The sequence below is a fragment of the Sus scrofa genome, chromosome 3 (assembly GCF_000003025.6).
Source record: "Sus scrofa isolate TJ Tabasco breed Duroc chromosome 3, Sscrofa11.1, whole genome shotgun sequence".
Classification (NCBI taxonomy): domain Eukaryota; kingdom Metazoa; phylum Chordata; class Mammalia; order Artiodactyla; family Suidae; genus Sus; species Sus scrofa.
In genome coordinates, this window is record NC_010445.4 from 110,201,988 (window position 1) to 110,221,067 (window position 19,080).

Sequence of the window (19,080 nt, forward strand, 5' to 3'; positions counted from 1 at the left end):
ATTCCCTATCACAGGGTCTGAGAGTCCCCTGATATTTACTCGTAAGGAGGGGATGACAATCAGACTTCTACATGACTGCTCTGAAGAAAAATACATTGTTTCCTGCTAAGGCCAAAATATTGCCGAACCACAGGCTTAATGACAAGGTTTTTGGAGTCAGAAGGACCTTGGAAATCATCTATGCAAATGGCACAGGGATTGGGGTGGCCCAGAGCTGGGCACTGACCAAAGTCCCCGTAGATCTTTACTAAATCCTTTCACAAATTATTTTACAGGAAAGCGCAATATATTAAACAGAGAGAAAAGTAGGGGTGTTTGGTTAAAGTTGAGCCGTTTCTCAGTCCCCTCATAGGCTCCCGAGCGCAGAGGTTGAAAATCATCTACCCACTTCAATACCCTCATTTTTTTTTTCTTTTTGGCCATACCTGCATATGGAAGTTCCCAGGCCAGGGATGGAACCTGTACCACAGCAGCGACCTGAGCTGCTGCAGCAACCATGCTGGATCCTTAAACCAGCTGGGCCACAAGGGAACTCATCCACCTTCTCATTTTGAGGTTGTCACAGCAGAGAGTCTGAGCCTGTAGAAAGGTCAAGAGAGGCAGCCAGGAGATCTCATCGTGGCTCAGTGGAAACAAATCTGACCAGTATCCAGGAGGACAAAGTTCGATCCCTGGCCTTGCTCCGTGGGTTAAGGATCCTGCGTTGCTGTGAGCTGTGGTGTAAACCAGCAGCTGCAGCTCTGATTTGACCCCTAGCCTGGGAACCTCCATATGTCAGGGATACAGCCCTAAAAAGACAAAAAAAAAAAAAAAAAAAAAAAAAAAAGAGTCAGCCAGGTCTATGTCCTAGCTTTGTCACTTCAGTAAGATGTTTGTCTCTGTCGCAGATAGCAGCTTCTCAAGTAAATCCTGTGTTTTGGTCACCTTTTTCTCATCTTCCTATGCCACGGGGTGGGTGTGTGGGGTTAGGTCTATATGCATTTCTGTAATGGATTTTTCTCTGAGAAACATCTGTCTCAGGAGAGAAGAGTTAGCAAATTCATGAACTGTGCATTGTTTTATAGGTATGGACTCGTTGCTATTTTATCTTTTTGTTAAGGTAAGAGGTTGTTCACTATTTTCTCCTGAAATGTGGTGAAACAGTGTAACGTGGAAATGTTTACAATATGTTTACGTTAATGAGGACAATGCAATGGCATGCCAATATGATTAGCAGCTTGTAAAATATGTGTACAAGTGAAAGGGTGGAAATGAATACAAACAAAAATTATAACATGTATAATGTAAACATACTTGCTGAAATCAACATCTCTTACTTTAAAATATCTCTGGGAATAGAACTTTACTTTACCAATTAGAGGTATTGATTGGTAATTAATATGAAGCTATTTACATATTCAGTTCCCTGGCCCCAACCACCACACTGGCTGGCGGAATCCTGGGAGGTGAGCTCGCTGAGGCCAGAGACCCAGGAGTCTGGGCTGAGGGCAGAGATGGCAGAGCTTGGGAGTTTGGGGGAGGATCTAGAATTCAGGGCTAAGGATTATCTGAACGTCTCCACCCAGAGACAAAATTTAAACCAATGATCTTCTAACAAAGGCATCGATCCAAAGGGTTTAGTCAGGGACAGAGATGGTTCAGAAGGACAACCTGGAAGTGGCACAGCAAAGCCAAAGTCGTGTCTCATGTTCCTGCAGCCTTCCTCCTGATGGGGGCCAGTTCTGAGCAAGTGGCCAAGAAAGCCAGCATGAGTCGAACCACCATGTCCAAGAGAAGCTGGAAATACGGCTGTCTTACCCTCACAAATATATGATACTGGCTTTGGAGGCAGAGAGACAAAGGTTCAAATCCCAGATCAGCCTCAGGCTGGTTATGTGACTTGAACAGATTATCTAAAAATTTCAGCCTCAGTTTCCTCATCTGAGAAGGAGAAAACTGGCCCACAAAAACTGAGGTTCCCTCCAGGGTAGAGAGATGTTGCTGGAAGGTAGCAACATCTCCTGTAAGGAACTGATTACATATCCCAGCCCTTGCACATCTAAGTGGGGCCATGTGACCAGTCCTGGACAGGAAAATGTGAACCGAAATGATGGATCTGTCAACTATGAGCAAAGAAGTTGGATATCCGATATACCTTCCCCCTCCTCTCTTCCCCTTCTGCCTTGGCAGTCATGTATTGATGTGTCAGTGATTCAAAAGGTAGGACCTGGATCCCTGAGTTACCACTTGGAGGAGAGCTGTTTAAGGCAGCAACCCAGCTAAGAACGTCTACCCTTGGCGTCGTGCGAACAATAATAACTCTTCATGTGCTAAGTCACTGAGATTTGGGGGTTGCTTATTACAGCAGTTAGCATACCCTGGGGGTAAACACCTCATTTATAGCTAAGAATTCAATCTATTTTAATAAAGTAACTTCTCTTATGCAAAACAAGAACAATAGCAACACACATCAAAAAAAAAAAAAAAATCCCAAAACTGGGTAAAGCTTTGCCACATTTGGAGACTGTGTTTAAGATACCGTAATGCCAAATATAGGTTACATAGTAGAGATGACACTTATGTTGGTGGTTCTGCAAAGGTACATCAAAGAGTTAAGCAGTCAACCTCCGTAGGTTCAGTGAGAGCCTGTGTGACTCCTGATTCAAACAACAAGAAATACATAATAAAAACTAATGAAAACAAACATGGGTTTCTAATATGATCACCAAATCAGAAGTCCCTTAGAGCAGACACCTGCATACCACATGCTGGCTTCTGCTAGAACTGCCTGTCACTCCGGATGGATTGCTCTAAGGTACTAGCAGCAGCCCGATTAATTTGTTCGTGGTTCCCTTCAGCCAAGCAGGGAAGGCAAGCTAGTGAAATGATACATGTGTACTTAATCCACTCTGTCTGGAACCACCACAGTGGTTCCTTGCTGGCTCACGTCTCACATCTAGGGCAGGGAACAGTGTTGCAAAGAGCATCCCTTCAGATCTGAAGGACCAGCTGTGCCCTAGGCCTTGGCTAGTGGGAAATCTTTCTTAACTTTGATGTTTCAGGAGAGCTCACTGGTGATGCTGCTAGAACTTGAGGAATAGGTATTTTTACAGATTGCTTATGACCTTCAGTCTTGGCTGAAAATAGATGCCACATGAGAACCATCTTTTGCTGACCCATTAGCTCAGGACCACATGGGAAAAAAGTGGGGTGGAATTTACTTAACATGGTGAAGGGCAAGGGTGAGCCCTTAGGAAGCTAATGTCTACTGTACGTAGTTATGTTTTGGATGTCGTGGTTTGACCTATGGTATGTCCAGATCTTTAAAATAAAAATGTTAGTGACCTTTTGAATGTGGAGCCTAGTTTTTCTCTCCTTGAGCATGACCCATACTTACGGACTGATTTCTAAAGAATAGAATACAAAGCAAGTGAAGGGGTTTGGCTTCCGACATTAGGACAGAGTGGCCTCCTCCTTATTCTCTCTTGGGCTTTTCACTCTGGGGGAAGCCAGCTGCCATGCCGTGAAGACACTCAAGCAGCCCTATGGAAAGATCCCCATCATGAGGAACCGAGGCCTTCTGTCCACCGTCACATCCATGAGCTACCTTGGAAGCAAGTCAACCAGCACCAGTCAATCGTTCAAATAATGGCAACAAGACCCATGTCTTCCCTGCAACCTCAAGAAAGACCTTTAGCCAGGACAATCCAGAGAACTGCTTGCAAATTCCTGACCCACGGAAACTTAATGTCTCATAATGAAATACTGTTAGTTGTTTTAAGCTGCCACATGTGGGGGTTATTTGTTATACCGCAGTAGACAACTAATACAGGGACCCTTTCCCAAGACCAAGAACACGATAGGTGTAACTAACCCAGGTCAAGACAGAGGACGTTTCCATTCCTCCAAGAACTTCCCTCATGCCTGTATCCTGTTAATAACCCTTGCCAGAGGTAGCCACTTCTCTGAGTTCTGTAGATGAGGTTGGCATGTTCTTGAACTTGCTATAAATGGAATTATTCTGTATATATTCTTCCATGTCTGGTTTCTTTCACTCAGCATGCTGAGTGAAATTTCAAAATGTATATTGTTACCTAGTTCAATAGTTTGTTTCTTTTATTGCTGGGAAGTAGTCCACTGCCAAATTTATTTATTTCTCTATTGATAGACATTTGGATTGTTTCCAATTTGAGGCTATTATGAATAAAGCTGATAGGAATATTCTCGTACCAGTCCCCTTTGTGGATCTATGCACTGAACACTCTTAGATAAATACTTAGGAGTAGAATTGATGGGCCAAAATGTGAGTGCCGAGGATTTTTTCTGTTTTTTTGGGTTTTTTTAATTACTAATCTACCATCTCCTTGGTCTCCTGGCTTTCTGAGTAAAGTCACCCTTCTTTGCCCCAGCCAAAAAAAAAGAAGTGGGTGCTAGAGTTTCCGCTGTGGCTCAGCAAGCTAAGAACTCAACATAGTGTCTGTGAGGATGGAGGTTCAATCTCTGGCCTCCCTCAGTGGGTTCAGGATCCAGTATTGCTGCAAGCTGAGACCTAGGTCACAGATGTGGCTCAGATCCAGTGTCGCTGTGACTGTGGTATAGACCTGCAGCTACAGCTCCAATTTGACCGCTAGCCTGGGAATTTCCATATGCTCTAGGTGTGGCCATAAAAAGAAAAAAAAAAGAATTCAACTATACTTCAGTAAAATTTTTTAAAAAATTCCTTTTACTGAAAAAAAATTTTGTTAAAAAAAAAAAGTGGGTGCATGTTTAACTGTAAGTCACTTTTCCAAAGTAGTTGGGTCCTTTTATATTCCCACTCAAAGTAATTCTGATTCTTTTTTTTTTTTTTTTTGAAGAAACACTAATTGAAAAGAAAGAAAAACAAAAATGAGTTTTAATGAAAAATGAGAGGCAATGAATAAAGAGTCTCCTAAATTATTTGGAATAGTCAAGAAAACCAGTCTATAAGTCTCTAAGTCACAGAGCTAGCTGACAGCTGATCCTCCAGGCAAGTACTTTGATTTCCATCATTGGTTTGGAAATAATTTTAGCCACTTAGATCAAAAGTTTTCATAAAGATGATTCAAGCCAGGACACAAATCCCTAGAGGAGAAGAACTTACACCAAGACCCCTTCCGATGAGCTTTGCAACTGTGTGAAATGGCAGAGAGAAAAGCATCTTCCCACGTGGCATGCTTGTTTACCGGACCAGCCCAGCGCTCCAACAAATGAAACAATTTTCTGATGCCTTACACAGTTCGCCCCCAGGCACTGAGTCAGCTTTGTGTTTCCCATGAGTCCTGCTTCAAAAAAACAGATCAGAGAAGTTGATTAATTATGCACTCGGGGGCATAGGGCTATGATAGGCACCTCGGCTTTGCACAACCTGGTAGCCAGTCTCCAGCTTGCTCTCCGCAGAAGAGGGATCCCAAAGTCCTAAAGCAACAGTGTTATTTTCGTTGGTTGTTCAGGGCTCAGTAAGAGAAAATGAAAACTGCAAAGCCAGAATAGAGCTTGATTCTCAGCAACTTCAGGAGATGCTTGATGGAATTTTCTATTAGGAAAAGTCAACTTTGTCCACCAGCAAAATACCCCCAAAATCTGCAATGGTTAAATAAAAGTCTCTCTTCCTCCTGCAGTTGGTGGGAATTATTGCATGTTTAGGAACAGAGAAATGACATGATGAGGGCTTAGAAAAACCCCGAGGCAGCAGTGTGCCAAGCAGAGGGCCATCTGCACAGACACAGAAGGGCAAAAACCTGATCCAGGGCACCCAGCCAATCAGTGGACAGTTATTTCCAGACAGTTCAGGAAAGGATTAGGGCTTGGTCCTGGACAAACTAGTGAATTTTCTTGTGACTCTTATTATAAGTGGCTTAGGTGCCACAGGGAAAGAATGAGGAATTCTTTTTTTTTTTTTTTTTTTGAGTACCTACCACTTGCCAGGCACTGAGCCAAGCATTTACCCAGTATTAATTGCCTTAATTCCACAAGCACACCATGAAATAGGTACCACTATCCCCATTTCAAAGATGAGTTCTGCTCCAAGGAAGTTAAATAACTTGTAGAAGTTCCCCCAAATAAAAGAAAAAGAAGTCAGTATTTAGACCCAAGTCTCCCTACTCCAAACCCCAGCTGTCTAGATTTTACTGACGGCAAAGAAAGGTGTTTTTTTTTTTTTTTTTTTTTTTTTTTGGTCTTTTTTGCCATTTCTTGGGCTACTCCTGCAGCATATGGAGGTTCCCAGGTTAGGGGTCGAATCGGAGCTGTAGCCACCCACCTATGCCAGAGCCACAGCAACTCGGGATCCGAGCCGTGTCTGCGACCTACACCACAGCTCATGGCAACACTGGATCCTTAACCCACTGAGCAAGGCCAGGGATCGAACCTGCAACCTCATGGTTCCTAGTCGGAGTCGTTAACCACTGCACCACGACGGGAACTCCCAGCAAAGAAAGTTTAAATGGAGTTTTTAAATAGGCAGCTGCCACCTTAGCCATGGACAAGAGCACCACACTCAAATTGAGCAGAAGCTGTGCCTGAAAAGGAAAATACATTTTTCCCCTGAGTTCTACCCCTGATGGCTCTCCATCACCTGGTTTTAGTTGATTTTCCTATTTAAAAAGTTGAATAAAAAGCCTCTTCTTGGGGGACCATTTTCTCCCTGAGCCCCTGTGGTCCATTGTGACTGGCCTTGAGTTTTACATGGCAGTGTTTTTCTGCTTTCTCCTCCAAAGCTCCTTGCAATCTAGCTCCCTTTTCCAGTATAAAGGAAAGCCACCTTGCCTCCTTTGTCCCCTGTCTTATTTAGAGATGTTCTCCAGCCACTAGAGCCAAGGAATGGGTATTTGTATAAGCCACACAAACAACATTGTATCTCTTCCGTTTCCATCTATGGTGAGTTTTGGGGGGCAGGGGAGTGTCTTCTGCATAATAGCAGGAAGGAGGACACAGCTGGTTTGCCCTTATTAAACGGTGAAGGTCACTTCTCTGCCAGGATCTGTCATCGGCAAGCCCTCACGTCTCTTGTCTCTTCCAGAGCCTTTTGCAATTATGGCTCATTTCTCTAGGTTTCGTATGGCAGGCGTTTGAACAGAATTAAAAGCATAAGCACGTGCAAAAATAATCCGCTTCCCAAGATAGTAAAAGCTGAGAAGTTCTATATTAGAACACACTGTGAGTGCTGCCCGGCGAGGGCATGATTAACCTAATAGGCTTAAAGTTCCACTTGCCATGCGCATCTGTCGGGACACGAGCAAAATGCAGGCCCCGTAATCCACGGAATCCAGGAGACTGAAGTCCTTTAGAATTGCCCTGTTGCTCACTAGCAGGAGAGGGTTCAAAACTTAGACGCCAGCAGCACGGCAGCATCCCTGCCTCTACACGGTGGGAGCGAGGAAGTCAAGAAAGCTGGTTCCAAGTTTAGGATGGTGCACCTTGGACTTTGAAGGCTTCTGGCCTGGAAACTGCCTGGATGGACTCGTAAGACTGCCTTTTGTTCTTATGTGAAATATGATTCTCTGAAAACCGTGAGGGTTGCAGGTGGGAGATGACTGCCAGCTGACATCATGGGATGTGCACCTTCCCACAGTGACATTGTTAACAGTGTTGCCAAGAGCGGCATCCAGCTTTTTAAAAAGCCCAAAGCAATTTTGCCAGGACATCAGGGGGCCAGGGAAAGGTGCGCCATCCCTTTGCTGATTCAAAGCTCCACCTGCTATGACTCTGGAGGGGACTTTTCCCAGGGACAGAGGCCAGCAGCAGAGCAGCCAAGTCCAAGGTGGACCCAGACCATCGCGGAAAGTCTTTGCCAGCTCCCCAGGGATCCCACTTCAGGCAAAAGGAAAAACATGGAAGGACTGACCCCAGAGAACAACGTCTCTGCATCGCAGCTTCACAAACCACAAAGCTACAAGGCTACGGGCATCGCACTCGGGAGACAGAGCTCGCGCGGGTCACAAGAGGCAGCCTTTCCTGGGGAGGAGAGCGAAGAAAGTAATACCCAGGAGACTTCCCAAGGGGAGAAGAGGACCCAGTGTCACAGGTCGGGCACACGGCACCATTGCTGCCAAACCCTCCTTCCACTCCATGAATCGGAGTGCAAAGTGGACTTCCCCGAGCCCCTGGTGAAAGCCCACCAGCACGCCTACACCTATCTGCACTCCTGCCTCTCCAAATATGAAGCAATTCTGAGCATCACTCATCGTGCCACCCAGACCCAGGAGCTGCTGCAGCCCATGGTCGGCTTCCTGTTGCTGTGTTTTGAGGAGGTCAACCAGCTCCTGGGGGAGATCTCCAAGGATGGAGAAGAGCTCCTCCAGGAAGTTCGAGAGGATGTGGCTTGGCCGTGGAGGAAAGGAGAGCCCCAGGAGCAGCCCGATCTGCTGCAGCAGCTCCTGCAGTACACAGTCAGCAAGCTGCAGGCGCTCAGTGGCCCGGTGGCCTCGCTCACCGGGAGCCTCCTGGAGGGCTCCGGCAGCTACCTCCACGCCGCCACAGGCCACCTGGGGAGCAAGCTGAGCACGAAGAGGGCTGCGGAGGAACGCCTCCTGAGGGCTCTGGGACAATTGGAGAGCTTGGCGAGTAGCCACAGTGACCCTGAAGCGCAGGGCCTACCCCTGTGCTCTGAGGACAGTGGCATTGGTGCTGACGAGTCTGTGCAGCTGGCGGACAAGCTGGGCAAGCAAGCCAGCTGGGACTTGGTGCCAGAGCCTGCCGAATGGAAGCCAGTGATTTTACCCACAGCAGAGGCCAGGCTGTCAGGACACGTCTGGCAGCCAAGTCCATTCCAGATGCGTTCAGATGGACCCCAGGACTGTCCACTCTCAAGGCCCCCTATAGCAAAGGTTCAGCCAGCTGTACAGAGCAGATCCGGGAGCCCCTGGGCCTCCAGCACAGGCCCAGAAAATACCACCTCCAGGCCCTGGGGCATTGGCCAAACTGTCACACCCGATTCCCTTGGGGCAGGGATTTCCGGGGAAGCACACTTTCCTAGAGGCTGCCGGTGGATGGACACTCCGCCCCTCAGTGGAGGTGAGGACAGCAGCCCCGAGGAGGAGGAAGAGGAAGAGGAAGGGAGCTGCCTGAGTCCACGTGAGTGGCAGGAAAACGCTCCCCCTCCAAGGCCTCGATCTTCACCTGCCGGTGCCCAAAGCCCATTTCAGCCACACCCCCGGAGGCTGAGGAGCCCCCAGGCCCAGGAGATGATTCTGAAGATGAAGCAGGCCATCAGTGAAAGGATCAAGTTTGTCCCTGTGCCCTCTGGGCACCAGGACTGGACAGAGGAAGAAGAGAAGGCGACAGTGCCACCGAGACCTAGCACTGCCAGCGGCAGCCGGAGGGCCCCCTCGAGGCACAGGAGGTCCCAGTCCGAGGGGTGTCTTAAGAGCCACATGGAGGACCCCACCCTCCAGGAGCTGCGGGGGGTCCAGAGAGAGCTCAGCCGGAGGCTGGAGGCATTTTACGCCCTGGACTCAGGACAGCAGGTGCAGAGCCGGGAACAGGTTCTGCAGCCCCGCGCAGCAGCACTGAGGCCAGACACCCACTGCAGGGTCACCCCGAGCAACACCATCAGCAAGCTGAAGGCATCCCTCACCAAGAACTTCAGCATTTTGCCAAGTCAGGACAAAAGCATCCTGCAGAAATGCTGTCCCCACCCTGAGGGGGAACAGCCCTGGCAGAGAAAAGCTGAGGGGCTTCCAAGGGCCGCTCCGTCCGGGGAGAGGGCCTGTGAGGCCCCCGAAGCCAGGGACTGGAAGGTCAGGAGCTGTCCCCCCAGAACCTCAGTCAAGAAACTCATTGAAACTTTTAGTCCCATGGAGAGTCTGAGAACACCGGGGGATGCCAAGGATGCTAGGCTGAGCCCCTACCTCAGGAAGTGGGGAGTCCCCACCATGCCTCCCAGGTTCCCCATTTACAGGGGGCTTGCCCCTTTGTATCCAAAGCCCCGAATTTCTCCAGCAGCAGGTGGAGAATCTCTCAGGATGGGCTCAGGCTCAGGCTGGAGGCCCTTCGCGCCCATCTTTCCGCCTCTGCTCACAGCAGAAGCCTCCGAGACTGAGGACCTCGACTGTGGGACAGAGGACAACCCAGAGCTGCTCCCTCCACCGCCTCTGGAAATCCTGATGGACAAATCATTTACCTCTCTGGAGCCCCCAGAAAGCAGCAAGCTGGCGGAGAGCTGCCTTGAAGAGACCCACATGCCAGGGCTGGGAGGGCCTGCCCTGCCCGGAGAATGTGGGCTTCCCCAAAGCTAAGAGCCTCCATGAGCCCCACTGACCTGCTGCCCAGCAAGAGCATGGCCACCCTCCCCAGGGCCCACAGCGCAGAGCTGGGGAGCAGCAAGAGCGGCTGCGGTCCCGGAAAGCTCGCCCTGGACCTCAACCCCCCGACGGCAGCCAACAGAGACCCAGAGGTGCAGGGAGACAGGGCTCAGAGCCAGGTACGAGCAGACAGGACCACGAGCCTCTCCAAGCATCCCCGGAAGGCCATGCACTGGCACCATTCCAGCCACACATCCGGACCGAGCAGGACCTCAGAACCCAGCCCAGCCCGACCAATGCGAGGACTGCATTCTCCTGAGGCCCCAAGGCAGAACCAAGAGAGAAGCCCCACCCTGGTCAGAAAGACCTCTCCCACAAGAGCACACTGGACACCCAGAGTGGACAGGAGGCATGCAAGCCTGCCCTCCTCTCACAGACCCACCCAGCCAAGTGTCCCCAGTGTGCACGGGTCCCCTAGCCCACCACTCAGCCCTCCGGTGAGCCCCAGGGTGCTGAGCCCCCCAACAATGAAGAAACGAGCTTCCCCTCCCCCCCAGCACAAGCCGCCCAGCCCGCCCCCAGCAAGCCCACCCGCCCAGCCCAAGGTCTCCAGCCCCCCTGCCCAGTGCACAGAAGCCAGCTCCCCTGCCTCGGGCCCCTCCCCATCTCCCCCAGCATCTCCCAGTCAGGGGCCCAAGGAAACAGGAGATTCTGAAGACAATCAGGCAGCCACGGCCAAAGCATCTGGGAACTCGTGTTCCATTTTCTGCCCAGCCACCTCCTCTCTGTTTGAAACTAAATCACCGTTCTCAACAGAGCACCCACTCCTCGCCCCACCATCACTGCCACCTGAAGCTGCGGTCCCTCGGGGGAACCCCACGGGAGGCTGGAGGAGCAGCTCGGGGCCACGGCTGAGGGCGGACTCACAGCGAGGGACAGCTCTGGGGGCCCTCAACCCTCAGCCTTTCGTCAGAAGGACAGATTCTGACCGCCGGCCAGGCGTCCGCCTTCTCCTGCCTGTCCCAGGCACCACCAGCAACACGTGTGATGCCCCGCTTGGTCAGAGCAGGTAAGGGGAGTCCTCGGGCCAGAGCCGCAGTTACTGGGGGAGCTGATGGGCCTATAGAATCATCTGGGTCAGTAGTTTTTAACCTGTGCTCCAAGAGAAGAGCAGCTGGAAGAGGGGTCTAAAGATGTCACACCTCCCTGCCACCCCCCCAACTTTGATCTGTTACACATTTCAGGTTCCCAAGAAAGATTTGATTGAAAGAGGCTCTGCTGTGTTCAAACTAAAGTGTAAGGCAATCAGGTTAGTCCAACCACACAGGCCCTTGATGTACAGGTGGGGAGACGGAAATAAGGTGGCTTGGCCCCCAAAATTGAGTCCCATGTTACCCCGTCTGAAGCTAGCCAACGAATTTCTGTCCTTTCTGGTTTACGGCAATAGACCAGCATCTTAAAGGAAGGGGCTCAAACTTTTTGGTCCCTAGACTTCTTTAAATTCTTCAACATTATTGAGACCCTCCCCCCAAGGAGACTTTGTGTATGTGTATCTATTGCTTTTTACTCTATTACAAATTAAAATTGAGAGATGTGAAAAATAGTTATTGATTAAAAATAACAAAAACGACCCCATTCTATGTAAACATAAATTAATGTATTCTAATGAAAAGTAACTGTATTTTCCACAACAGCAAAGAATTTAGCAAAAGGAGTGGCACTGTCTTATAGTTTTGCAAATCTCTTTGGTATGTGGGCTTCAATCTGTTGTAATATCACACGTCATGTAGGCCAGAAACCTCCACTCTACATTCATGAAAGAATGAGCCAAAAAAAGGCCAATAATATTTTAGTAGCAGTAGGAAAGTAATTTTGAACCCATGGATGCCTCCCCAAGGGTTTGGAGTCACCAAGGGACTTGTCTTGAGAATGGCTGGTCCTAGAGATATTAAATATAAAGGTTTGGCTCCCCCAAACTTCTGAGGGCCTGCCCCCACTTCTCCAATCCAGCCTCATCTCCACCTCTGCCTTCCTGAGCTCTGAGCAGCAGAATCCAGGCAGAAGGGCTGCCCCGCCTGCCCTCGGCCAGCTGAGCTCCTAGTACGCCTTTCTCATGAAGGGCGGCTGATTTGCACGTCCTCGGTTCAGACCGTGCAGACAGACCAGCACACACAACTGCAGTGGGGTAGGACTTAAAGTAGAGCCATTGCCTGGGCATTGAAAGGGCTCAGATGCCAAAGTGGTTATTTTACAGAATACGCTGGGAGAGGCATCTTTTTGTGGCATGGAGAGAAAAATGTAAATCTGAGGTTGGTGAAAGAAGAACTCTTATCACTGTGTCTTGATATCAGATCAGACACAGCTCAACCCACACCAGTCCTAGCTCTCGTCAAGCTGCCCACAGATGTGTAAATCAGAAGTTAATTTCTGCGGGAGCGATGCGTGTTACAGACTTCACAATCTGTCGAGGCATAAATGGTAATTTTTTACAAAGTGCTCGGCAGTCAATTTTAAATAAAGATATTATCTCGGGAAAGTTGTGCATTATTATAGTTATATAAACTTCCCCAGCCACTTGAAAGAAATGAAATATTGATTATTTTTGCACGAATCTTAATGTAACATTGCTCTTTTCTTAAATCGAAAATGAGCTTCCTACAGCACAGTGCCTTTCATCCGAGAACCTCTATAAATGTTAATGCATTATTCCTCACGCTAGCCTCTTATTCAGTTATTAGATTTCTAAAACTGTGCCCTTCAGGAGAAGAGCTTGAAAGAACAGGGACAATAAAATGGCGTTAATTAAAAACACTAACATTTTAAAACAGCAGGAGCAATAATAAAGTGACATAAAATTGTTCAAGGAGAAAATAATGCCATTCTCTCAGGCTTCTCCTTGGACTAGGGCAGCCTAAAAGGTTGTTTTATGTCCTGAATCTCAAGACTCAGAGATGGGGTGGGGGGAGGGGGAATTGTAACTTGCAAGAGGGGGGAGGAGTCATAAACAGGAGCCTTCCCAAGGCCACGTGGCAGGTCACAGAAGGACTCACACCTGTTCCCCTGGGTCCTGGTCAGACCACAGCTCAAAGCTGCGCCAGGCTGAGAAACTGTGAGCATGTGATAGATGTGATGGGAAAAGGCTCATTCCAGACACACCTCCGGGCTCCCCACCCAGCCCTGTAAAGGCGGCATCTGGGAGCAGAAGCGCGCCGGCTGGAAGAGCAGCGGGCAGTTGCCATGCTGTAGATGAGAAGCATTTTCCCTGGGAAACAATGCCAGGGAAGTGAGCACGGTGCCCCCAAGATCAAGCAGCAAGACAGCAAGCCAGTGCCAGAGAGCCAGAAATGGCTCAGAACCAGCTGTCGCCCCAAGCAGACACTTGCAGAGGCAGCCACCCCCACCGTATCTTGCAGGCAAGGCAGGCTGGCAAGATAACCTGACCCGTATCTGGTGTGAGCCTTGTAGCCCTCCCATGCTGGGCATGAGTCCCTTTTTTTTTTTTTTTTAAGAAAAAAGGGTGTAGATATCTTCCTGATCTCGGGGCCCTGGGATGGGGTGTGGTCCTCCGACATCCCCCCACTCCCCGCCGGGAAGCTCAGTTACTGAGCCTCAACAGTTACGTCCTGAATCCCCTGGTACAGGCGCCAGTCTCTAGCCAGGTCTCAGTGTGCCCAGATTTGCTCTCCTAAATGCAGTGCTTTTAGTCTTTGCCAGGACTGGGCCAGCCCCCCGACCCCGTTTCCTGGATCAGGAGACATGGGCAGCCTGCCACCACCGCCCCCCGCCCCCCGAGTAGGTCTGGGAACAGGTGGAACCACAGCCATAGGGCAACCAAAAAAATCAACCTTCTGGCCTGAGCCTCATGCAGATGTGCGAACTGGTTGGGTCATTGAGGAAGACACAGTTCTAGAACCATATTGCGTGTCTGATCTCAGTGTGAGCCTCCACGGACACTACAGTCCTGCCCTTCCCATTCCTGCCAGCTGCTCCAATCCGGGAGCAGCAAAGGGTCACGAAGTATATTCTGCATATGCCTCCTGCTGCTCAAAGGGGAACAGGGAGAAGAAAAAAATAAGGGGTGGGGGAGGGCTTGGCCCACAAGTCACTGGGTCCTGCAGGGATTTTTTTTTTTTTTTTTTTTTTTGTCTTTTTGCCTTTTCTAGGGCCGCTCCCGCGGCATATGGAGATTCCCAGGCTAGGGGTCTAATCGGAGCCGTAGCCGCCGGCCTACACCACAGCCACAGCAATGCCAGATCCTTAACCCACTGAGCAAGGCCAGGGATAGAACCCGCAACCTTGTGGTTCCTAGTTGGATTCGTTAACCACTGAGCCACGACAGGAACTCTGTGCAGGGATTTTTGATGGGCCAGAGACTGACATGGATGAGACTGGCTCTAAGGAACAGGGTGGGCAGCCTGAAAATCATGTATGGAGGCCAGTGGTCGTGCCGACTCCACCTCACCCCTCCCGCATTCCTGCTGCTCTGATCTTATCAGGATGAAAACTTAAACTTGTCCACCACTGGTTGGACATCCCACGTAAGCTTAAACACACAGAGCTGGCACGCTCCGCACAGTCAAGAAGGTGCTGTCATAGCAGAGAGAAGGGCTTCTGGTCTGTGCATGCGGGGAGCTGGGCCCAGTCCCGAGCTGACTGATGGAGAGGCTCCAAGCCTCAGGGGCCCACCTGCCTTATGACAGGCTGGTCCCTCGGGTCCCTTGTAGCTGTGACTTCCTATTCACGCCACAGAACAGCCCAGGGACAGCTGACCATTTATCAGACACCTATCATGTGCTGGCTCGTGTTCTCCATGCTTCATCCCATATTGATACCTCTGAGTGTCCTATGAGATAAGTGCTATTACTAACTATCTCCTGATTACAAAAAAGGAAACTGGGAAACAGAGAGTTTAATTAACGTGCTCCAGGTCGCACGGATGTGCGTGGAAGGGCCAGGACTTGAACCCAGACAGCCAGACGCCACGTGGTTGTCATGAGGCTAGCCTGGCTGCCCATAGCTGGGGTGGCTCTCTGACCGGGTCCCCATCTGGCCCAGGCTTGCTCCATGCTCGTGACTACCTTCCAACCTGCACCCTGAGGGCACACTGGGCGCCCCTCTCTGTTTAGAGCCCCTCTCTCTGTGGCGCTCAGCAGCTGGGGGAGCTCTGTTGCAGCCACAGGCCAGGTCCGGGCCAAGCAGTGTTCCTTTTATTCCATTCAGGACAAAGGATGGCAGCTGAGCAAGGCAGGGGGTTTGGGACTGTTATTATTGGTGTTGTTTTTAATTCAACTGGCTCAGCGAGTGCTTTATTGAAGACGAAGAAATGCTTTAAAACCAAAAACAAAGCAAAGGCCTGGCTTCCAAGTTCCTGCAGGAGCTGCTTAGCTCAAAGCAGCAGGATCTGGGCACCCCAAGAAGGAACAGGACTCAGCCTGTCCTCTGAAATGCCAGGCACTTGGCCCCTGGGGTGCCCGGCCACGGCAGGCACACCCAAGGAGAGCACCAACAGCAAAGCTGATTCAGAAAGGCAGAGGCCTGGCACCAAGCTTCCACTGGGCCTGTGGGCATCATAGAAGGGAGGGCCAAGAGTTCCCATTGTGGCGCAGCAGAAACAAACCCGACTAGGAACCATGAGGTTGTGAGTTCGATCCCTGGCCTCGATCAGTGGGTTAAGGATCCGGCATTGCCCTGAGCTGTGGTGTAGGCTGCAGATGCAGCTTGGATCTGGCGTTGCTGTGGCTGTGATGTAGGCCTGTGGCTACAGCTCTGATTAGACCCCCAGCCTGGGAACCTCCATATGCCACCGGTGCAGCCCTAAAAGGCAAAAAAAAAAAAAGAAGAAAAAGAAGAAGGGAGGGCCAGTGAGAGACAGACTGGAGCTGGACTGGGCCAGAAGGAAGGCCAGACAGGGTTTGACTGATACCTGTGCTTTCTCTCCGCAGCAGCAGTGAGGAGGGCCCCAAGGACGCAGAGCCATGGAGCAGCCCCCGTGCCCCGGAACCGAAGGGCGGCGGCAGAGGAGCGTCCCCCACAGAGCTCTGCGTGCTGGGCCACGGGCTGCAACGGGAGGCCGGCACTGGCCACGCACAGGACAAGCCCCAGCAGAAGGAAGTGGCCTGACAGGCGGGCCAACTGACTCACACAGATGCCAGTCACCCCAGAAGACAAGGGTGACAGCCAAGCATCAGGCAGCCCCTTAAAGGGTGGGCCAGCCCCACCTGAGGGGTCCTGGACAGGCCTGGAAGGGGCACTGCCCAGAGGGTCTGCTAAAGTCTTTAACATCAGTGTTTTCAGTCCTAGATCCCCGTTTGCCTTGGGGGTTCAAAGATGAACTATAACTTTGGACCCTATTACGACAGTCTTTAGTCCGTCAAGGGCTGGCCTTACTTTAGAGGGCGAATGCTTGACGAGCTGGGTGTTTTACTGGGATGCGCTCCATGAAACCATTTAAGTCTTTCAACAGTGAACACAGCAGATCGCATCCTCCAGGGTTTGGTGGAACGAAAACCAAAGCAGTGCCCCACGCCCATTCGCCCCCACCCCCAAGTGTCTTGCCTGAGGTACACAGCCAGGAGAAGAGCAGAGCAAACTCGAACAGGGGTGCCTGGCTCTGGCGTCTATTGTCTTTCATAACTTTTTTTTAAAAATATTTCATTGCCCTTGACTGTTTCATGCCTCCAGTTGCCTAAAGCGTACATACTTGCACAAATGGTTGGAAAGCGTTAGGGTATTTTTTGTTTTTTGGGTTTTTTTTTTTTTTTTTAAGGTTAAATAGTGACACAGCATTCAAATGCCCATCATGAGCTCTGTTTAGAAGCTGATGGCTCCAGAGGTAAGAAGCCTGGGGTGGGATTAAACTCCACCCACCCTCTTCCTCCTTCTTTCCCAACTCGGCTCCAAAGCCCTAAGAGCAAAATTTCCAGCCCATCAGTGCAGCCCTGCTCCTCTCCAGCTAAGCGTGTCTCAAATGCTCTGCCCTACGCATCCACATGCCTCTCAGACTGAGTGGGTACCACCAAGTCTCCCAAACAAGGCAGCCTATTCTCTGCACCCTCTGGGGTGGGGGCTGGAGCTCAGAAGGACATGTGGGTAAGGCACAGGCACACACACACACACACACACACACACACACACACACACACACACACACACACACCAGTCTCCCCCAGCTCAATACCCATATCATCTGCAGAACTTCTGCTGGAGTTGAAATTGAAGTGAAGAACGGGCGTTCGTGCCAAAAACCTGCTTCTCTCAATGAGCTAGATATTTGCTGCAGATTTTGGAATTTTTCCACTGGAGGCTGTGGAGTGCTTTCTATTTAGAAAAGAATTTGCAGTAATTGGGTGATTCAGTGCCAGCTCAGTGGGTTGTCAAAAGACAAGAATTCTCACCCACAGGGTAGAGCTAGGGGGCAAACCTCCAGATCTGCTGCAAAGCTGATTTTTTACATTTGGGGAAATTATAGACTTCAAGTCCTTTCTTGTTGAAATGGATCATGACTCAAGAACATGTCATACTGAGCCCTGAGGACTAAGCTGCCTCCCCAAGGAATAGGCCGTGGCTCAAAGTCAGGTCATGAATAACTGGACAAGTTATTTTATTTGAATAACTAGACAGGTAATAACTGACTTGTCCAGTTATTCAACAGAGGTGACAGGCACCATCTTTTCAAAGGCAAAAAACCAGGTGATTAAACTACCAAGAAGGGGCACAACTGGCCCCCCTCTTGGGAAGATCTGTGCACACTCACGTGTGCTGTGTAACGGCACGAACTCTCAGAGCAGAGCTTGGGCACCCACAGGCAGGAGGGGGCCCCCAAGAACCACCTGGGCTGCAGGAAATGGGAGGAAGTCTAGCTACCCAGCCAGGTAAGTGCGTGAGAACAGCCTGCCTTAGGACACTTGTCTGAGATAGAGCTGGGCTGCACGCTCACAGTGTGGGGAGCGAGGGAGCGGGGTGGGGGGGGGGGCTGGCAGGCTGGCATTCAGGAAGCCAGCAGTGCAGAGAGACCCAGCGCAGAGGGAGAAGAATTGGTCAGAAAGGGGACCTGCCCTGTGCCAGCTTAGAGGCCGGCTTCCTGGAGGTCTAAAGGGACACTGCAGAGGCCCAGCTGCTGGGAGCCTGGACAGGGACACAGCTGATGAGACCAGGGTACAACGTGGGGGTATGATCCCAGGGACGGCAAAAAGTCTAGCGACTGGATCCAAGATAAGAAATGGGGGCTAGATCCACAAGAATGGGTGGTGAGGCTAAGTCTTCAGCCCCCCACCCCCACCCTTAAAGGGCTTGGTCTTAAAGATTTGAGGCTTGGAGCTCCTGTCGTGATTCAGCGGTTAACGAATCTGACTAGGAACCATGAGGTTGAGGGTTCGATCCCTGGCCTTGCTCAGTGGGTTAAGGATCCAGCGTTGCCGTGAGCTGTGGTGTAGGTTGCAGACGCGGCTCGGATCCTGAGTTGCTGTGGCTGTAGTGTAGGCCAGCAGCTACAGCTCCTACTAGACCCCTAGCCTGGAAACCTCCATATGCCACGGGTGCGGCCCTAGAAAAGGCAAAAAGACAAAAACAAAAACAGATTTGAGGCTTTGAGGCTGGTTTGGTGGGGGTGGGGGGCGCTGAATGGACCCAGCTACGGTGATGAGAGGTAGAAGTAGGCAGCGGATTACATCCCAAAAGGGGTCAGCATCAGAGAGAATGCCCTAGAAGGGTCTGGAATGAACCAGTGATGCCTCTGTGAGTGTGCCTGGCAGGAGGTTCTCTGAAGCAAGGGGTTGCCCCCTCCCTCAAGCTAGGCTGGTAAGCAGCAGCCAGCACCACCCCCTGTGGAGGGATCCTGGGC

The 19,080-nt window shown here is 50.5% G+C and overlaps 1 protein-coding gene across 1 annotated transcript; it reads left to right on the plus strand.

The window, feature by feature from the left end:
- Positions 7,113-18,621, plus strand: C3H2orf71 (chromosome 3 C2orf71 homolog). The gene is given in 3 exon segments (XM_021087670.1): positions 7,113-10,185; positions 10,188-11,310; positions 16,184-18,621. Coding segments are annotated over 3 exon segments (3,939 nt in total). The 5' UTR covers positions 7,113-7,547; the 3' UTR covers positions 16,362-18,621.